General features: G+C 50.2%; 8 protein-coding genes across 8 annotated transcripts; 6 read left to right on the top strand and 2 right to left on the bottom strand.

Moving 5' to 3' along the window:
- Window positions 1–600: 600 nt before the first annotated feature.
- On the top strand, window positions 601–1,401 carry EJ05DRAFT_479572 (uncharacterized protein). The gene has a single exon (XM_033744699.1). It carries the CDS (start codon window positions 833–835, stop codon window positions 1,169–1,171), a length of 339 nt encoding a protein of 112 aa, XP_033597050.1. The 5' UTR covers window positions 601–832; the 3' UTR covers window positions 1,172–1,401.
- A 1,205-nt stretch (window positions 1,402–2,606) lies between these two features.
- Window positions 2,607–4,767, top strand: EJ05DRAFT_145995 (Anp1-domain-containing protein). Its single transcript, XM_033739283.1, has 3 exons — window positions 2,607–3,485; window positions 3,535–3,854; window positions 3,904–4,767. The coding sequence occupies exons 1-3, from the start codon at window positions 2,693–2,695 to the stop codon at window positions 4,576–4,578; spliced, it is 1,788 nt and encodes a 595-aa protein (XP_033597049.1). The 5' UTR covers window positions 2,607–2,692; the 3' UTR covers window positions 4,579–4,767.
- Window positions 4,768–5,276: 509 nt separating this feature from the next.
- Window positions 5,277–10,792, top strand: EJ05DRAFT_456768 (Sec7-domain-containing protein). Its single transcript, XM_033742505.1, has 7 exons — window positions 5,277–5,923; window positions 5,983–8,537; window positions 8,586–8,875; window positions 8,925–9,273; window positions 9,321–9,718; window positions 9,766–10,255; window positions 10,307–10,792. Exons 1-7 carry the CDS (start codon window positions 5,539–5,541, stop codon window positions 10,580–10,582), a joined length of 4,743 nt encoding a protein of 1,580 aa, XP_033597048.1. The 5' UTR covers window positions 5,277–5,538; the 3' UTR covers window positions 10,583–10,792.
- Window positions 10,793–10,903: 111 nt separating this feature from the next.
- EJ05DRAFT_469054 (CRAL/TRIO domain-containing protein) lies at window positions 10,904–12,739 on the top strand. Its single transcript, XM_033742894.1, has 3 exons — window positions 10,904–11,493; window positions 11,610–11,751; window positions 11,863–12,739. Exons 1-3 carry the CDS (start codon window positions 11,267–11,269, stop codon window positions 12,616–12,618), a joined length of 1,125 nt encoding a protein of 374 aa, XP_033597047.1. The 5' UTR covers window positions 10,904–11,266; the 3' UTR covers window positions 12,619–12,739.
- Window positions 12,622–14,842, bottom strand: EJ05DRAFT_456764 (MFS general substrate transporter). Its single transcript, XM_033742504.1, has 4 exons — window positions 14,424–14,842; window positions 13,094–14,371; window positions 12,974–13,040; window positions 12,622–12,925 (listed from the first exon to the last, which is right to left on the bottom strand). The coding sequence occupies exons 1-4, from the start codon at window positions 14,739–14,741 to the stop codon at window positions 12,759–12,761; spliced, it is 1,830 nt and encodes a 609-aa protein (XP_033597046.1). The 5' UTR covers window positions 14,742–14,842; the 3' UTR covers window positions 12,622–12,758.
- Window positions 14,843–14,897: 55 nt separating this feature from the next.
- EJ05DRAFT_479565 (class I glutamine amidotransferase-like protein) lies at window positions 14,898–16,033 on the top strand. The gene is made up of 3 exons (XM_033744698.1): window positions 14,898–15,226; window positions 15,324–15,550; window positions 15,632–16,033. Exons 1-3 carry the CDS (start codon window positions 14,989–14,991, stop codon window positions 15,920–15,922), a joined length of 756 nt encoding a protein of 251 aa, XP_033597045.1. The 5' UTR covers window positions 14,898–14,988; the 3' UTR covers window positions 15,923–16,033.
- A 42-nt stretch (window positions 16,034–16,075) lies between these two features.
- EJ05DRAFT_479564 (uncharacterized protein) lies at window positions 16,076–16,871 on the top strand. The gene is made up of 3 exons (XM_033744697.1): window positions 16,076–16,252; window positions 16,318–16,380; window positions 16,482–16,871. Exons 1-3 carry the CDS (start codon window positions 16,157–16,159, stop codon window positions 16,632–16,634), a joined length of 312 nt encoding a protein of 103 aa, XP_033597044.1. The 5' UTR covers window positions 16,076–16,156; the 3' UTR covers window positions 16,635–16,871.
- EJ05DRAFT_533232 (ras-domain-containing protein) lies at window positions 16,602–18,145 on the bottom strand. Its single transcript, XM_033749118.1, has 3 exons — window positions 17,673–18,145; window positions 17,416–17,619; window positions 16,602–17,367 (listed from the first exon to the last, which is right to left on the bottom strand). Exons 1-3 carry the CDS (start codon window positions 17,961–17,963, stop codon window positions 17,041–17,043), a joined length of 822 nt encoding a protein of 273 aa, XP_033597043.1. The 5' UTR covers window positions 17,964–18,145; the 3' UTR covers window positions 16,602–17,040.
- Window positions 18,146–18,232: the final 87 nt, after the last annotated feature.

Genomic DNA, 18,232 nt, shown 5'->3' with positions numbered 1-18,232 from the left:
TCGGCTGAATCGCACTAGCTATAAATTTGCGGCGCAAAACCCAGAGCCATGCAGAAAACTGCAACCCAATTCTCCCACGCTCATCTTGCAACCGTTGATCCTCGGAACAATGGTCACCTCGAGGCCCAATAGCTAAGCTGACGTCCAAAGCGGGCAGTCAATTGCAAGCTACCAGTAAGTCAGCCATACATCCTTCTCTACGACAGATTTCTATGAAGATATCCTTCACAAACCGTTCTCGTGATATCTATGAGCGGAACTAAACATGCATCACCAGCTGAGTTACTCAAAACGATGTAACTTTCGGGGTTTTCTCTTGCGAGCGAACGCTAACATCATGTCTCATAGTTTCGAAAAAGATAGCAAAGGCTTCAAGCTGCCCACATCGGGTTTACCATGCAGATTCTGAAGCTGTTATTGCTGCCCACGTCTTCTGGAACGTCGTGGTACGCCGAGCGTCCCTGGTTCTGAAGGGTGCACGTATTCATGTCTTCCTTAAAGCGGGCTTCGATACGCCCGGACTGGGAGCAGTATGAAGAAGGCTCTAGGCGTCGTCGCCACTTCGAGCACATAGTGCATATGGAAAGCGATGAGTTCGGAGAGCTTTCTCCCATACCTTGTGTCATGTGTCAACAGAACAATGTGCAGTGTCGACGGTACAAGCCTGGTATTTGTGACTCTGTGACAGCGTGTAGCTTCTGTAAGCAGCGATCGGTGTCATGCTCTCACTCGGTAGGCTTCGCCGTGATGAAGAGCCCGTATCACTGTCCTAACTATGGAGTAGCAGATAAAGAATGATGCCCCAAAGCCACAGCGTCGTACTTCAGTCTCTATGCAGCATCCACCACAGACTCCAGAAAGCATACACATGCAGCAGCTCCGTCCCACTTCTAGTCCGCACGGTACTCCAATAGCCGGGCCTTCATCGACGAGCAGCAGCCTTTTCACCCCGGGCGCCCCGCAAATGCTATCTTCGGCTCCTACAGCAAGCCCGCAACTCCTCGATACCTGCGTGAATCGCATGCTGGAGCTTCAGAAGCGCATGCTTCAATTTGGCAACGATCTGAGGAGTCCGACGCCTGACATGGACTCTTTACAGAAGGAACAGCGCGCCCAGAGTGCCGAGGTTGCCGCTCTTATGGCACTTCTGTTAGCTGAGCGCGCAAGATGACTCGTGAAGAGAAATCTGATCAACACCACGTGAGTTCCTTCCTCCACCATCACAGCAACCTTTTATGATGAGCGTATTCTTTTCAGTTCTGCTTCTGAAACTTAATGAAGAAATTCATACCAAGCTTACCATGTCTGATATTAACCCTCGTTGACAATATCTTTATTATTAATCTTGACGAGTATGTGGCTGACAAAATTTGCTTATACAGAATGAGCCCCCAAGTCGACCGATTTTTTGGAGAACGAACACTTGTCGCCAAAAACAACGATAGGTACAACCTTCAATTTGAGGTAATTCTCACTTCTCCTTTCCCTTGCAAAGATGAACACTGTCTATCCATTCAATGACAAATCTTGCCGAGTCCCCCTCCCGCACCGGACTGGCTTTGGCTGCAATGATTGGTAGTGGAGTTTTGCTTCACAGCATGTCATGGGGCTTCAGAGCTGGAAGACGTGCAATCTATTTTTGGTTGTACGGCCTAACAGCCGGTGGGCTTTGCTGATTTACCCGGCCTATCTGAGTGCAATTCCTCTTCCGAACTCTATTGTCATTCAAGTTGTCCTGGACTGACATGCAACCAGGCACTAAGGAATAACGCAAGTTTGTGCATCAGGAAAACAGATGTTTAGATGATCCCACCATGTTAGTATTAGCATTACGCACATCTTGATCTTTAGATCGTAATCAACAGAGCCTAGGTTGGCCACACTTCAAGTGCATACGGTGGATCCTGACGGACACGAGCTTGGAATAAAGCCCTCCTTCGCGTAAATGTATAGCGGTGCACGTTGAAAATTTGCTCATCTTGATGTGGCGAGACCCATATTTGCTTCATCACTGCTGCTATGCTGTTTTGTCTTTAGTCGTCGAAAATGGCTCACACGTGTGCCCTGGGCTTACTAGTGCACTGCTACGCCGCAGCCTAGATGGTAGACACTTAAGTAATCGGATACTGGGTGCCATGCTGAACCTTGTAGACGATTGTAGAGCGTGCATCTCATGTGAATGCGACACTGTTTTTGATATATTATGCACTAGAAAGCTCTGACAGCGGAATGGCCATGAAGTCCCCACGAGATTTAAGGCGATTGGAAGGACCCGCGGCGGGATGACATGCAGTCACCTAATTACCTAAACTGGAAGAAGGCGGTCTAGTAGCATGTCAGCAATGTGATTCGCCGTGAAAGAGCGGGCTCTAGCGTAACCCGCCCGCGATCTCTCATCTCTCATACGTACTCTCCAGGGCTGTCCCGGCTGAGGTTAGATATTCCGACAGAATTCCAACAGTCCTCACTATCTCTTTCACCATCCCCTTCTTCCACACCACACCCCTTCAATTGCACTAGAGTATCCCGTCGCATTGTCCCTCGTTGCCTCTGGAGCTTGTCCCTCACAATTTGTGCTATTCACTGAAGCCGGGGGGCTGTCCTAGAGGTCGCATAGGCCTTCCAAGGGTTTTGAGCTGCAAGAAGGAGTTGCCCCCCAGATAGCGACGTGGCGTAGACCAACGCAGTGAAGATGCTGCCCATGCATGCTGCCTCTTCAAGAGCAAAAAGGCATGGTTATCAGACCGGGCAGAAGGCTACAATATTGGGCGGAAACTCAACTTTCTCGATACAACCTCACAAATTTCAACCGCGAACACCTCCGGCAGTATTACGGCGAAGACAACTTCTCAGACGCTTAGGACTTCTCGCAGCTCTCCTCTTCATCTGCTTCTGCTGCTTCTCGTCATCGTTCAGAGCAGCCGTCATCCCTGCAGTATCCCTTGGGCTATTCCCAGCGTCGGGAGACTACCAGCTAGAGACTGTAAGATACTATGATCTGAATAATGTTCAGGGAACAGAAAGAGGGTGGGAAAGAGAGGAAAGGATACTTCTGTGTGCGCCGCTGAGGGATGCTGCCACGCATCTACCTATGTTCTTTGGCCACCTTCGCAACCTGACCTATCCGCATAAGCTGATTGACCTCGCTTTCCTTGTTGGAGACTCAAAGGACAATACGAATGAGCTGTTATCTCAACTTTTAGAAGAATTGCAAGCCGATGAAGACCCAAAGATGCCGTACGGAGAGATATCTGTGCTAGAAAAAGATTTTGGACAGAAAGTGAACCAAGATGTCGAAAGTCGCCACGGATTTGCCGCGCAGGCTGGGAGGAGAAAAAGCATGGCACAAGCCAGGAATTGGCTACTGAGCGCAGCTTTGCGACCCACCCACAGCTGGGTGTACTGGAGAGACGTAGACGTGGAAACGGCGCCATTCACCATACTGGAGGATTTAATGAGACATAACAAAGATGTCATAGTACCTAGTAAGTTTGTCGCGACCATCTTTGTATCTGGGAACTGATACGTCTTTAGATGTATGGCGTCCTCTGCCAGACTGGCTTGGAGGAGAACAACCTTACGACCTCAATTCATGGCAAGAGTCAGAAACTGCGCTCGCGCTTGCGGACACCCTTGATGAGGATGCCGTCATAGTTGAAGGATATGCCGAATATGCGACGTGGAGACCCCATCTAGCATATCTGCGCGATCCTTATGGTGACCCGGATATGGAAATGGAGATTGATGGGGTTGGTGGCGTCAGTATATTGGCCAAGGCGAAGGTTTTCCGCTCTGGCGTGCATTTTCCCGCTTTCAGTTTCGAAAAGCACGCCGAGACTGAAGGGTTTGGCAAAGTATGAACGTTCGGCCCTTTTAGCTCCTGAAATACTAACGCATCTACAGATGGCCAAGCGCATGAACTATTCTGTTGTCGGCCTACCGCATTACACCATATGGCATCTCTACGAGCCCAGCGTTGATGATATCAGACATATGGAAGAGATGGAAGCGGAAAGAAAGAAGAAGGAAGAAGAAGAAAAAGACAAAGAGCAGCGACTGCAGAAAGTCAAAGATCAGTTCGATAATACAGAGAAACAGTGGAAGGACGACGAAGCTAGTATCAAGCAAACCACCGAGAAGGAAAATGATGCCAAGAAGTCAAAACAAGCTTCAGCGAAAAATCCCAGTGAGAAGCAAAGCGACACAGACGACTTGCCTAAGCATCAACCTTTGGAGATCGAAGAAAAGCCCAAGAAGAAGCCGCAGGAGAACCTCAAGGAGAAGCCTCAAGAGGAGACTCAGGAGAAGGCTAAATCGAAATCTCAAGACAAGCCCCAGGAGAAGCCCCAGGAGAAACCCAAGGAAAAGTCCCAGGAGAAGCCACGGCAGAATCTCAAAGAGGAGGCACAGGAGAAACCCAAAGAGAAACCCAAAGAGAAACCCAAAGAGAAACCACTGGAGCAGCTCAAAGAACAACTCAAAGAGAAGCCACAGGCGAAGCCACAGGAGAAGCCACAGGAGAAGCCTAAAGAAAAAGCTCATGAGAAACCCGGCCAAGAATCAGGAAATGCGAAGTAAGTAAATTGATATAGCCTGTCAGCGTACGTCAAAACTAAATATTATCATCTAGGAACGCAAAAGATGAGAAAGACCACGTCTGAATATATAATACTACTAATAGAGCAAGTGCTCCTAATGTGCCAGTCCCCAACTGCAGTCATCTGCGCACTTTACTCACGGGAGCCTTATCAGTCCGGAGTTGATACCACGCCATAAATGTAGCTTTTGAGCACTATAACCATGGGATCTGTTGGGTACCGAGCGACGAAGTATCTCGGTGCTTCGGTCAGGCGGTGTCGCGCTAGGACGGTTTCAGCGGGGATCACAGTCACCCCTTGACCAGACCAAGTAGAAGCTGGTGGGACATATGTAGATATAGTAGAGACTTGGACCGCATGCAGGTTATCAAGCCTGCGAGTCGGGCTGTATTATTATTACATGTATGATGGTACTCTCACCTGTGGTACGAATCTGGGACTGATACAGACCTCCATTATAAGTTTCACACTAAGAATATAAAGATAGCATTAAGAGAAACGATCAGTCGCACATGCTCTCCTCATTAAAGGTTATACACCCTATGAGCTAATTGTATGCCAGTTTACATCGACTTGCTATACTGTTGATGATCCATAAGTCGAGGCTGCTCATTGGCTGACAGCAATTCGCCTGGAAAATGCCAAGAGGCGTGAAGGCAACATTGCTTCAACCTTACCTAGCTACCTATAGTAGGCAAAGTCTCAGAGAGGTCGAGCGGCAAGAGCCACCTGTCTAAATCTTCTTCCTTTCTAAGTTTCTGAAAATGCTCTTCAAGGGACCGCGTACTCAATTGAACAATCCTTGAAGCGGAACGCGCATGGGGACAGAGTTGCAAATCAAATCCTCTCCCTCTCTTTCGGCTGATATACAGTTCCACTGAACATATCAATACATGCTACTCCGGCCAGCACTCGTACGCCGAACCCATTCTTTCGCAGTATGAGCAACGATAATGAATCGGAACCTCTTGAATCGAGTTCCACCCTACCGAACTTCGCAGCCAACTTCACCCGCGTGTCTACCGTGACAGTCGCCGTCGATCCAGTTGCCCTCGTCGTAACAGAATGTATAACCGTTACCAGTGCCATGCGGAAGCATGGGCGCTGGGCGCATTCGAGTGTGTCAGCCATTCTAGGCGGCAGCAGCACGAAGACAGCCCCGACTGCAAGAAAGGTTGGGAAGCCTGGAAATGCGGCGATGCTGGACGAAGATGATGCAGTGTCCAGCAGATGGGGCTTGCGAGGGAAGAAGGGCAAAAGCTTGCAAGACAACCCTCTGATGGCAGCATTCTCAAGACTTAGAGCAGAGCTGAAGAAATGCAAAGGTTTGTTTCAGCGCGCTCTGGTCGCAACGCGACATGGACATATATTTAACAGGCTATAGATATCAAGACCTATGATACACCCTCCCTATTACATCCCTTCTTGCAAGTCATACGTTCATCCTCGACCTCAGCGCCTATCACATCGCTAGCATTAATAGCGATCACCAAGTTCCTGTCATACAACATTATATCTAGAGAATCCCCGCGTCTGTCAGAGGCCATGCAGCTTCTCTCTGCAGCGATCACAAACTGTCGATTCGAGGCCAGTGATCCTGCCACGGACGAGATCGTACTACTGCGAATATTGAAGCTCATGGAAGGCATAATATCTGCTCCAGGGGGGGATTTACTGGGAGATGAAAGTGTTTGCGGCATGATGGAAACCGGTCTGAGCATGTGCTGCCAGCCCAGACTCTCGGATCTACTACGACGGTCCGCGGAGATTTCCATGGTATCAATGTGTCAGGTCATATTCGAGCGTCTGAAGCATCTCGAGGTCGAAGCAGGCGACGAACCTGGCGCCTTGGAGGAAGATACCAAGGACGATATGGAAATTTTCAAGATGGACCCCGGAAAGAAAGAGGCAGCAATGGGAACTGGTGCCGAAAGAAGTGAAGGCATAGAAACCCGTTCATCTGCAAGCCTGGAAAAACCAGATGGTGCTTCCGACCTAACGCTACAGAACGGCAGCAGTACCATTGACCTCCCATCTACGAATAACAAACTGAGTGGAGAGGATACATCACCTATCAAACCCTACTCTCTTCCATCGATCAGGGAGTTGCTCAGGGTCCTGGTCGACCTACTAGATCCCCATGATAAGCAGCATACAGACACAATGCGCATTATGGCTTTACGCATCGTAGATGTCGCTTTCGAAGTTGCTGGTCCATCGATTGCGAATCATCCAAGTTTGGCGACCCTTGCAAAGGATACTTTATGCCGATATTTGTTTCAATTGGTACGATCGGAGAACATGGCTATTCTCAACGAAGCTCTCAGAGTCTGTGGTACGCTTCTAGCGACATGCAGAGGGGTTCTGCGACTACAGCAAGAATTGTTTCTCTCTTATGTTGTGGCGTGCCTCTTTCCACGGGTCGATATCCCTCTGGAACCTGGTATCGAGCCGTGGCTTTACGAGGGAGTGCCGCAGGCACCAAGTCTAGTAAAACAGTCACAGCCTCGATCAGATCCTCCAAGTAGTGGGAGATCAACCCCAGTGCCTATTAAGGATCGTCAGAGACTCGGTCTCGAAGGTGGATCGCGCAAACCTGATGCTAGAGAAGCCATGGTAGAAAATGTTGGCGCACTGGTAAGAACGCCATCGTTTATGGTCGAACTGTTCGTCAATTATGATTGCGAGATCGATAGAAGTGATCTCTGTATGGACATGGTCGGACTCCTGTCTCGTAACGCATTCCCGGACTCCGCGACGTGGAGCACAACAAATGTTCCGCCACTCTGCCTGGATTCACTTCTGGCCTATGTACAATTCGTCAAAGACCGATTGGACGACGAGCCGGTGAGAGAAGGACTACCGGACCCAGGTATACTACGACAGCAGAGAGCTCGGAAAAAGACCATCATACGAGGAGCTACAAAGTTTAATGAGAAGCCTAAATCAGGAATTTCGTATCTAGCATCGCAAGGTATCATTGAAAATCCGGACGACCCGCGAAACATCGCAAAGTTCGTCCAAGGAACATCGAGGATAGACAAAAAGATCCTTGGCGAGTTTCTTTCAAAGAAGGAGAATGGGGAGATCTTGAAGGAATTCATGGATCTTTTCGATTTTGCTGGATTGCGCATTGATGAAGCCATCCGGTTGCTCCTTGGCTCCTTTCGTTTACCAGGAGAGTCGGCTCTCATCGAGCGAATTGTGGAGGTTTTTACAGAACTGTATATGGAAAAGGCGAAGCCGGAACATATTGAGGACGCTACTGCGGCATATATTCTGACATATGCAATAATCATGCTGAACACCGATCAGCACAACCCCAACTTTAAAGGACAGAAACGCATGGCGATTGAGGACTTTGCGCGAAATCTCAAAGGCTGTAATGACAGCAAGGATTTCTCCCGTGATTTCCTGCAAGAAATATATGATTCTATCCGGACACATGAGATAGTGCTACCCGAAGAGCACGACAACAAGAACTCTTATGACCATGCTTGGAAAGAGCTTTTAGTCAAAGTAGAGTCTACACCAGACTTAGTTGTGTGTGACACCAATATTTTCGATGCTGACATGTTTGCCGCTACGTGGAGGCCTATCGTGGCGACATTGTCATACGTGTTCATGTCAGCTACCGACGATGCGGTCTTCGCTAGAGTAGTTGTCGGTTTCGACCAGTGTGCACAAATTGCTGCAAAGTACGGCTTGACCGATGCCCTAGATCGAATTATCGACTGTTTGGCGCATATCAGTACCTTGGCTCCAGAGAGGACGCCAAGCACCTCCCTGAACACGGAAGTCCAACACGAGCAAAGAAGCGTCATGGTCTCTGAGACTGCCGTTAGATTTGGACGCGACGATCGAGCTCAACTCGCGACAATCGTTCTGTTTGGTGTCATCAAGAACAACGAAAACAGCATACGTGACGGCTGGAACTCGGTAGGTACTTGAGAAATACATCTATGAGCAGGCGTCTAACTTCTACAGGTTCTGAAAATACTCCTCAATCTTTTTGTCAACTCTCTGATACCTTCATCTTTCTCGAGTGCTCGCGAATCACTTGAGCTACCAGCCATACCTTTGCAAAGTCCAGCCCAGATTATCGATAAAGGCGACCGAGCAGCTGAGACTGGGCTGTTCTCTGCTTTCACGTCTTACGTGTCGAGTTTCGCGAATGACGAGCCACCGGAGCCTTCAGATCAAGAAATAGAATACACATTGTGCACGATAGACACGATACAAACTTGTTCGCTGGATGTCATCACTACTAATATTCTGTGAGTTACCACCACCTCTGATTGTGAAACTTTCTAACGCTCATTACAGAGATGCGTCTATGGATGCTCTGAATTCCCTTTTTGTCACGCTGCTTTCGCATATTCCGGAAGAGTCATCGCCTCGCGTGATAATGGTCAAGCCGGATGTTCCACCGACTAGCCCTAATAAAGCAAATGGATCGAGGCGAAGTATATCAAAGGCTGCGTACGACCCATCTTTTGTGTTCGTTTTGGAACTCGCTACCTTGTTGGCTCTTCGCGACGAGAAAACAGTAGAGGCTTTTGGCAAGGATGTCGCAACTGCTTTAGAAACGGTCATTCACGATTCTGGCAACGTACATCCTGTGGTTACCTCGCGAGTTGTCTACTATCTCTTGCAGCTTTTGCGCGCGAGCAATGTAAGCCACTCATAAGTCTGGCAATATCTTTATTAACCTCGCGACAGGACCACGACTTCATTAAGACACCAATTGTCCTCCACGCACTATCGAGCTTTGATGGCGACTTGCTCAAGCAATGCGCAGAGCCTCTACTCAAGGGGCTTTTAGCTTGTATCAGTGGACCACAAGGTTTGCGCAACGAGATGGCCGGATCGCCTGACTTCTGGTCAATACTGCATTCCCTTCGCACAATACCGGAAGCGGCCCCTGGCGTTTTCAAAGTCGTCGAGGACCTCGCTGGGTCTGTACAGACAGGTATCAGTGCTGACAACTACGAGGCAACTGTTGTCCTGTTGAACGAATTTGCGACGGCAGCAAGTGTTGGTGCCATATATGAGCAAAGAACGCAAGGGCGGAGGACGAAAACCGGGCAACAAGCGCAAGCTCTATCCAAGAAGCAAGAGTACGTTTCGTTACCTTCCACGAGTAACCATTACTAAACTTCGCTAGGCCTGATGCAGTCGTACAGCGCGGCGTAAAAGCCATGGTGATTGTCTACCAGCTGACAAGCCGCGTGCCGCAGTTGATCGAGAAGTCTCAACTCGAGCCAAACGAAGCCTGGAACGCATACTGGTCACCAATATTCCGCGCTCTTACAACACAGTGCCTGAATCCATGCCGCGAGATTCGCGCTCAGGCTTTCTCCACATTGCAACGTACCCTTCTCAACAACGGTATTGTATCCCCTGACCATACTGAGTGGACGAAGATATTTGGACAAGTTCTCTTTCCTCTCATCACGCAACTTCTGAAACCTGAGGTATATCAGTCCGACCCGGTGGGTATGAGCGAAACGCGGGTTAGGGCATCTACACTACTTTGCAAGATCTACCTACATTATCTGGTGGCGCTCTCAGAATGGGACGGTATGCTGGATCTTTGGCTCAAAATCATTGCGATTATGGACCGACTGACAAATTCTGGACAAGGTGATAACCTCGTAAGTGACCAACCTAACCACTAGGGATCAATCATAACTAACGCCAAACAGGAGGAAGCTGTCTCGGAAAATCTCAAGAATATATTGCTTGTCATGTCAAATGGCGGATTTCTCGCTCCTCCTGATCAGAACCCTGACCAGGCAGAGCTGTGGAGTGAGACTTGGAAACGTCTTGATAGATTCCTACCACACTTTTTCGAAGAGCTATTCCCTGAAGAGGCGAAGAAGGCCAAGGAGCCAATAGCACAGCCCCCATCGCAGCCGAGTGAGGAGCAGAAGGAGGATGCAGTTCAGGGTGATGAGAAGCAGGATGCAGAAAAGGCATAGAGTCGTATCAATTGGTACATACGGAAGAGCGAGCGAGCATGTGCATATTTAAGCGGCTGAAGAAGAGCATTGATCGGATATATGGGACAAGGCTTGTTGTACAGTGATTTTAAGGAAACGGTTGTCATACGCAGCTACTATTGAAATGTAGGGGTGTGTTTGGTGCCCTTGATGCTGCATCGACCGAAACAGACTTCATAAATGATGCTCACTTCGTAAACTGCAAGGTGTACTAATACAGCATTCGCGTAAAGCTAATCCATGAGCGTCTATGGAGCAGCAGAACAGCCTCTGGGTCAGTATTTACAACGGCCCCCTTCATTTCTGCTCGCAAAGCCTCCATATGATTAAGCATGGATATCGGCGATGAACAGGACCTGATCGACGTTGGACGCATGAGCATTACAGCGATATCCCACTCTAGTCACGCGACACATACCTTGTTTATATCGCATGTTCTCAGCCCACTCACTGCCTGATCAGGCAGTCGATCCGCCAAAGTCGCATTCATTTGAGCTTAGTTCTGACTGCTTCGGGGCCCTCCAATACCATGTATTGCTTTTTCTTTTCTTTGCAAGCATCCATGCTGCCTGATCATGTGCAATCAACCCTACACTTACCTACCCTCCACTTCTTCTCCAGGCTTATCTATCTCACGCCTGTGATGATAGCGACCAGGACATCATGTCAGCGGTCAACAGCACCACCACCAACACTACTACTACCACCACCACCACACCACCAGCTCGCCTGCCAGACTACAATGAATACCTGACCTTTAGTTCAAACGACGAAGCCGAGAAGTTCGCGATACTGAAAGACCGATGCAGTGAAGCTGGACTGCTAGATCGCCCGGAGACGCTGGGCCAGAAGGAGAGCAGGGCGGGGATATATGACGATGTAACGCTGCTGTAAGTAACAAGGCCTGTCTCGTTTGTAAAGCTGTGACTGTGTTGTGTGTATGCATGTATGAATGTAGTTATGTGGAGAAGTACAGTGTTGACATGGGCATCGCACAACAAAACAGCCGCTTCCTGCGCGCGCGCAAACTCGATGTTGAGGGTGCGTACACGCAGTTCAAGGACGCTGTGGCGGTGAGAAGGGCGGTTGGCATGGAGGATATGTATGACAACATCGACATTGATGAGTTTGAGGAGACGAGGCAGCTGGTATGTCTTTTCGTGTGTGTTTTGGCCTGTCTGTTCTGCGCATTTCAAACTTCAAGGCATTGGATGAGATGTGCTGTTTCTACATTCGCCAAGCTCATATGAGATACGCAGTATCCCTACTGGTCCGGTCGCCGCTCGAAGGAAGGCCTGCCGCTGTGTATCTGGGACTGCAGTTACCTGACCAGCGCCCGCATGGCCACATACCGCGCACCGCTGAAACCGCCTCTCTCACTCTCATCGACCAAAAACGAGAACAACGACGTTGACGCAAAGGTGCCCCCCGAAACCGTCCGCGCGCTCGCCGTACACGACTCCCTGACCCGGCTCGCGCTGCCGCTGTGCTCTGCAGTGCAAACCCGGCCGCACGCCGACCTACCGATCTCATCGTGTCTGTACATCGGCGACCTATCCTCCTTTGGGCTGACGCAGGCCTGGACGCTCAAGGCGTATATCCCGCACATCACGTCGCTGCTCGCTGCTCACTACCCGGAGATGCTGGACGAGGTGTTCATTGTGAATGCGCCCGGGTTCTTCCCGCGCGTGTGGAAGTGGATTGAGGGGTGGTTTGATCCTGTGACTGCGAGTAAATTGCGGTTTCTTGGGAAAGAGGAGATGGGGATTCTGAGAGAGCGGATCTGGGAGGGGGATTTGCCGGTGCGGTATGGGGGGACGTGGGAGTGGGAGCATGGGATGGGGATGAGTCTGGATAAGGAGGTGGAGAGACGGTTGGAATGGGTGGGGGAGCGGAAGGAATTGCCGGAAGGACCGTTGAAGTGGGTGAGGGAGGATGGAAGGGACGTGATTGTGGCGGTTGGCACAAAGAAAGGGGTCAGGAGGGAGGAGATTATTGCCAGGCTTAAGACTTAGAATCTCCAAGTGAGGATGTTGCGTTTGAACATAGATATACATTAGATGTAGATTCGGAACCTGTCATGTCATCGGTCTTAGGGCTTCTATACTTCTATAGTGCCATTACAGTGCTTAATCCAACTTCGACTCCCATTGACTTAAGAAATTGGAGTGGATTCGGATGGAGACTTCGGCCGGTCTTCTTCTTCTTTATGTTTGCCGAGGCGAGGCAGCTTGACTGGAACAGTCAAGTCAAAGACAATGAGGTATGCAACGATGGAGAGAGCAAACGTCAGGGTTAGACTTTGCCGATAGGCGGATATCACTGTGCAAGTCAGTTGCATGGTAGAGACAAAGGTCAGGGGCAGCTTGCCTTGAGCCTGGTGTTTGAGGTCGAGGTCCGAGATTGAGCGAACGGAGCTCCGGACCTGCCGTATGATCTGAATGCAAAGTTAGGTCATTTGGTCTCATAATGGACAAACTGCAAACTTACCTCTGCCTTGTGCGGCCCGGTAACCAGCTTCTCGAGATACGCACTCAGGGCACTCTGCAATATCAAACTACTGAGTGCCACACCCATGACAATACCCAAGCTCCTCCACAGCGTCAAAGTACTGCTCATCACCGCCTGATCTTCCTTCGCGCTCACCGACAGCACCGCAATCGTTGAGGCCGGGAAACTCAAACCAACGCCTATCCCACCAGGGGCCATTGCGGCAGTCGCAAACCACATCGGAACATTCTCCCACAAGACGGTCGCTAGTACACCTCCTAGGAGAGTGAAGATTGCACCAGAGACTAGAAGCCCCTTCATGCGGCCGTACCGTGTCATGTACAAGCCACTCGAGATGCCACAAACCATCGTGCACAAGCTCGGCAAGGCGAGGCGAAAGCCCGACTGCGAAGGGGAGTCAAATTTGACGGCCTGGAAGAAGATCGGCGCGTTGAAGATGATGGTCTGGAATCCAATCTGCGCGAAGAAGTTACCAAAGACAAGATTGCCGCGGGGACTGGTGAAGACCATGGCAAGCGGCATGACTGGACGTGGATGGCGTGACTCGGCCCAGACGAGAATACCGCTGGCGATGACGGAGACGATGAGTGAGGTGATGACCAGGGGATGTGACCATGGAAAGATATTGCCGCCCAGATTGAGGCCGAGGATGAGGAATGCGACTGTCGAGCTCAGGAGGAAGGAGCCCGCGAGGTCGAACGATTTGATGATTTCCCAAGCGTTCTTATCGGAGTTCTTAGCCAGTTGAGGACCTAGGTCTTTGGGCGTAAAGAAGAGAGCGAGGCCGAGCACGAGAATCACGGGTGGTACCTGGACGCCAAATGTCCATCGCCAACCCAGAGTTTCTGCCAGGTAGCCACCAAATGCAGCTCCTGTTGCTTGGCCGAGGCCAAAGAAGAGGTTGATATAGGCCTGATATGTGCCGCGGACTTCGATACGGACGAGATCATTTGTCATGATTGCGGTCATGGCCATTGCTCCTCCTGCACCGAGACCACAGCATGCGCGTGCTGCGATGAAGCTGCCAATGCTTTGAGCTAGAGCACACCATGTCGTGGTGGCTATGAACAAGGAGAGCGTAAACACATACAAGGGCCGACGACCGAACGTGTCAGAGACCCTCCCAAACAACGGCTGGAATGCTGTTGAAGTCAGCAAGAAGGCTGTCGTAAGCCATGATGCTGAGTTTGATGCGTTGAAGTAAGATGTGATGACCGGGTGACTCGAGGCCATCAATGTTGCATCAAAACATGCTACCTAGGCATATGTTCAGCTGTGTGCCTGCATGACTATTCGATTTTCGACTCACAAATAAAGTAAGATTCATTCCTCCAAAAATGATCCAGAACCTCGTCCTCGACACTCCTCCCATAAACTCTCCATCTCCCTCCTCGTCCTCGACCACAACTTCGGAATCACCGTAGGTAGCATGATCGCCAGATACCTGAGGTGCGAGCCAGTGACTAGATGAATAGCTTCTTTGTCGCTCAATGGCACTCTCATTCACGAGATCTGCGTCGGACTCCGGCCCCGCAACGGGTTTTAAAGCCTCCTCTTGGCCATGACTACTCCTTGAAGTCTTGCGACCAAGCAGTGGCGTACGCTCATTCCCATTGTTCTCGACCATTGTCGTTGTTGCAGATTGCTCATGATAAGAGCAATTGCTGTAGACGCGACGAATTATAAGAAATGTCTCACCAGGATTCAGAAACCAAAACACCGAGTCGTGATCTTCTGCATCATTTTAAGGAGCCCCGCTGCCGCTCCGGCTTCATCTGTGGCTGGTGCCGCGACTTCGGGTGGCGCACCACCATGGATTATCATTATCAGTAAACTGCGAGATTGGCCCACTCTTCGCTCATCAACTGTTCAGGATGCAGAAACCAATTCGGATTGCCGTGCTAGAGTGCGACACGCCGCTGGACAAGATCAAGGCAAGACATGGCGGCTACGGTAATATCTTCGAGCGTCTGCTCAAAGTCGCTGCGACCGAAATGCACACACCAGACTTCGTGAACGCGGATGATTTGCACGTCACAAAGTTCCACGTTCAGGAGAAGATGGAATACCCAAACATCGAGGATATAGATGCGATATTGATCACTGGCTCGCGTATGTAGGACCCCGGTCCTGCCTTCTACATTGTGTCACGTTGCAATATATCAGTATCACGTTGAACAGTCCATCAAGCTAAACTTCTCCTACACAGGCTTCAACTCGTTCGACAACGATCCTTGGATCACCAAGCTTGTACAATTCACACAGGATATTCTCGCCCAGACCCGCGTCCGCATCATCGGCGTGTGTTTCGGGCACCAGATCGTCGGCCGCGCCCTGGGCGTCAAAGTCGACAGAAGCAATGCCGGCTGGGAGACGTCTGTCTTGCCCATGACACTAACACCCAAGGGCAAAGAGCTGTTCAAAAAAGACATCATCGTACGTTCCTTCTACATGCCCTCTTCCTCGTCTACTCTATCTTCCCCTCCACTCCAGGACGAGATACTAACAATCGCACAGAACATCCACCAAATGCACCGCGACATTGTCTACGCCTACCCACCCGGCGTCGAAGCCCTCGGCCACTCGCCCCGCTGTGACGTACAAGGCATGTACGCCCAGAACAGGCTGCTCACCGTGCAGGGCCACCCGGAGTTCACGCAGGAGATTATGGAGGAGCTGTGCGAGACGAGGCACGCGCAGAAGATCTTCGACGATGAACTGTATGCGGATTCAATGCGGCGTGTGGCAGATGCGCAGGATGGGGTTGTCGTTGCGCAGGCGTTTCTGAGGTTCTTGGTCGAGGGGTGAAAAGGCCTTTGTGTGAGTTGGGCATAGATGATTAGACCCGCATTATATTTGGAAGTCGTCCAGAGCGCGTATATATCATACCACGCGCGTGAAATTGAGACCATGACATCCACATTGCGACCCTGTCCTATAATAGGCCTCATCAATGATCAAACCATCCAAAACCAGCACAACACAACACAGCACCACCACCACTGAGCACTCCTCTCCGTCAGAAACACCACGCAAGCAACCATGTCCCACCAACACACCGCCTCAACAAGCGCGCCATCCGACCAGCGTACCTACTTCGAGCAACAACGCGACGAGCTCGTCGGCGAAGTCGCCCAAGTACATCTCTCTCCCCTCCACCATCCCCCACCCCCCTCAACCCCCCCAAACTAACACCATCCAAGTCCCTCGAACACGTCCTCGCAAACATGAACAAGCTAAACCGCAACTTGGAGCAATTGATAGCCGTACGTCTTTCCTGATCCGAATTAGGGCGCGAGCGCGGGCCGCAACATTCTATATTCTACAGGAACACACGGAACTGACTTGGAACCCCGGTATCTTGCAGGTCGGCACTGAATTCAGTTCTGTTGAAGCTCTGTGGTCGCAATTTGAGAACGTCATGCACAAAGATCCTGAAGAAGCAGCGAGGCAACAGCAGCAGCAAGATAGTGGGAGTGAAGAGGAGACGGAGATCACGGTGGGCACCGAGGAGAAGTGATGAATGAATGAGGCGTGTTTAGCAAAATAGGGTCAGGCGTATTGGTTTATGATACCCCATATAAGCAGTGACTACACAGGGGCGAGACAGAGAACGAGGTATTACGGTAAAGGTGGAACGATATTAAGTCAAAGTCGTTATTCTGTATAGAACGCCACATGAAATGAAGCAAGAAGGAGAATGTTCATGTCGATTGGTCGTCGCTCACATGTTCAATCCTCGCCTTTCTGAGCCCCTATGAACGCCGATGTTGTATGCCCGCCCCAAGAGAAAAATTCCGTGGCTATTATGCAAACAGAAGAAAGAGTTGGATACTTGAGATGTCGTTCCATGTACCGTGACGGGCCGGCCTGCGGATGCCCCAAGACGCTGTCGAAGAAATAATGCAGTACAGATATGATTCGGTTCATAGAATCTTGCACTTCGACCTCTTGGGCTTCTTGAATCCAGAAGGTACGACGAGTCCACCTTGATCGCCCCCTTTGTCTTCTCCAATGGAGAGGTTGATGGCTGTGTCAAAAATCTCCTCCACACCACGCATCTCTTTGCTGCTACACTCCATATATAACGCGCCCATCTTTTGCGCTACTCCACGGCCTTGTTCTGGAGTGACCGGAGTGAGTCCTTGGGTTCGTAGTAAGTCGATGCAGTTTTTCTTGAAGCGGAGATCAGATTTGAGGCCGACGAGTATGATGGGTGTGGTGGGACAAAAGTGGAGGACTTCGGGATACCACTATCTCCTGTTAGCACGTCGACGCATAAGCATAATGATTATTAATACCTTATCCATGACATTCTCGAGAGAATTCGGGCAATCGATCGCAAAGCAGACGAACAAGAGATCGGTCTCGGGGTAGGAGAGCGGACGAAGACGGTCGTATTCTTCCTGTCCGGCGGTATCCCACAGAGCAAGCTCAACCATTTCACCAGTTGGGGAATGTGGAGTCTGTGTTATGTAATTCTCGAAAACAGTCGGTACATATTTCTGTATTGTTGGTGAGTCTTTGCGTGCTGATCTGCGGCGACATTCTGCCTTACCTCTGGGAAGTAACCTTGACTATAACTGATGAGAAGGCACGTCTTTCCACAGCCACCATCACCGACAACGACGAATTTCTTATGGTACTTTGGCGGTTGTTGAGCGGGTTCTGTGATTTGAGTACCAGCAGAGTCTCTGCCGGTGGACGCGCTTGTGGATGAATTGACCGTGCCATTGCTGACTCTTTCGCTTGGGGTTCTGATGGGCTTGCGCGAGAGTGAAGAAGGGCCTTGTCGTTGCGAATCTTTCCGTCGAAGGTAGTCGTAGTTCTGGACAGCCTGAGCAGCCATTTTGGTATAATCGAGTCGTAAGTACAGGTGGAAGTGTAGCGACGAAGGCTTGCTCGGATTTATACGTGTCAACAGGCGCCGTCTGATGTGAACTGACGGCGTGCTAGCAAGTATATAAGAATGCACAATGAATCTCAGTTGTACAAGAGAGGGTCGGAGGAATTGGAGAGTTAAGTGCTTGGGAGGAAAGTGGAACTGGAAGCAGACGACCTGGGTGGACGCAGTAGTGAACTTCTACCTGAATTACAGACACAGGCTGCGGCTTCGGG

This window comes from Pseudovirgaria hyperparasitica (assembly GCF_010093815.1).
Source record: "Pseudovirgaria hyperparasitica strain CBS 121739 unplaced genomic scaffold EJ05scaffold_16, whole genome shotgun sequence".
NCBI classification, from domain to species: domain Eukaryota; kingdom Fungi; phylum Ascomycota; class Dothideomycetes; order Acrospermales; family Acrospermaceae; genus Pseudovirgaria; species Pseudovirgaria hyperparasitica.
This window is presented reverse-complemented; position numbering and strand designations above follow the sequence as displayed.

Excerpts from the sequence above, each read along its gene's own strand:
- EJ05DRAFT_456768 (XM_033742505.1), top strand. The coding sequence starts at position 5,539 with ATGAGCAACGATAATGAATCGGAACCTCTTGAATCGAGTTCCACCCTA. Across the intron at positions 8,876-8,924 it reads GTCATCACTACTAATATTCT|AGATGCGTCTATGGATGCTC; the intron begins GTGAGTTACCAC and ends CGCTCATTACAG. Across the intron at positions 10,256-10,306 it reads CTGGACAAGGTGATAACCTC|GAGGAAGCTGTCTCGGAAAA; the intron begins GTAAGTGACCAA and ends AACGCCAAACAG.
- EJ05DRAFT_145995 (XM_033739283.1), top strand. The coding sequence starts at position 2,693 with ATGCTGCCCATGCATGCTGCCTCTTCAAGAGCAAAAAGGCATGGTTAT. Across the intron at positions 3,486-3,534 it reads CAAAGATGTCATAGTACCTA|ATGTATGGCGTCCTCTGCCA; the intron begins GTAAGTTTGTCG and ends ATACGTCTTTAG. Across the intron at positions 3,855-3,903 it reads AGACTGAAGGGTTTGGCAAA|ATGGCCAAGCGCATGAACTA; the intron begins GTATGAACGTTC and ends ACGCATCTACAG.
- EJ05DRAFT_456764 (XM_033742504.1), bottom strand. The coding sequence starts at position 14,741 with ATGGTCGAGAACAATGGGAATGAGCGTACGCCACTGCTTGGTCGCAAG. Across the intron at positions 14,372-14,423 it reads GAATGAATCTTACTTTATTT|GTAGCATGTTTTGATGCAAC; the intron begins GTGAGTCGAAAA and ends ACATATGCCTAG. Across the intron at positions 13,041-13,093 it reads CCGGGCCGCACAAGGCAGAG|ATCATACGGCAGGTCCGGAG; the intron begins GTAAGTTTGCAG and ends CTTTGCATTCAG.
- EJ05DRAFT_469054 (XM_033742894.1), top strand. The coding sequence starts at position 11,267 with ATGTCAGCGGTCAACAGCACCACCACCAACACTACTACTACCACCACC. Across the intron at positions 11,494-11,609 it reads TATGACGATGTAACGCTGCT|CCGCTTCCTGCGCGCGCGCA; the intron begins GTAAGTAACAAG and ends ACAACAAAACAG. Across the intron at positions 11,752-11,862 it reads TTGAGGAGACGAGGCAGCTG|TATCCCTACTGGTCCGGTCG; the intron begins GTATGTCTTTTC and ends TGAGATACGCAG.
- EJ05DRAFT_479565 (XM_033744698.1), top strand. The coding sequence starts at position 14,989 with ATGCAGAAACCAATTCGGATTGCCGTGCTAGAGTGCGACACGCCGCTG. Across the intron at positions 15,227-15,323 it reads GATATTGATCACTGGCTCGC|GCTTCAACTCGTTCGACAAC; the intron begins GTATGTAGGACC and ends TCTCCTACACAG. Across the intron at positions 15,551-15,631 it reads TGTTCAAAAAAGACATCATC|AACATCCACCAAATGCACCG; the intron begins GTACGTTCCTTC and ends ACAATCGCACAG.
- EJ05DRAFT_479564 (XM_033744697.1), top strand. The coding sequence starts at position 16,157 with ATGTCCCACCAACACACCGCCTCAACAAGCGCGCCATCCGACCAGCGT. Across the intron at positions 16,253-16,317 it reads TCGTCGGCGAAGTCGCCCAA|TCCCTCGAACACGTCCTCGC; the intron begins GTACATCTCTCT and ends ACACCATCCAAG. Across the intron at positions 16,381-16,481 it reads ACTTGGAGCAATTGATAGCC|GTCGGCACTGAATTCAGTTC; the intron begins GTACGTCTTTCC and ends GGTATCTTGCAG.
- EJ05DRAFT_479572 (XM_033744699.1), top strand. The coding sequence starts at position 833 with ATGCAGCATCCACCACAGACTCCAGAAAGCATACACATGCAGCAGCTC.
- EJ05DRAFT_533232 (XM_033749118.1), bottom strand. The coding sequence starts at position 17,963 with ATGGCTGCTCAGGCTGTCCAGAACTACGACTACCTTCGACGGAAAGAT. Across the intron at positions 17,620-17,672 it reads GTCAAGGTTACTTCCCAGAG|AAATATGTACCGACTGTTTT; the intron begins GTAAGGCAGAAT and ends CCAACAATACAG. Across the intron at positions 17,368-17,415 it reads TCGAGAATGTCATGGATAAG|TGGTATCCCGAAGTCCTCCA; the intron begins GTATTAATAATC and ends AACAGGAGATAG.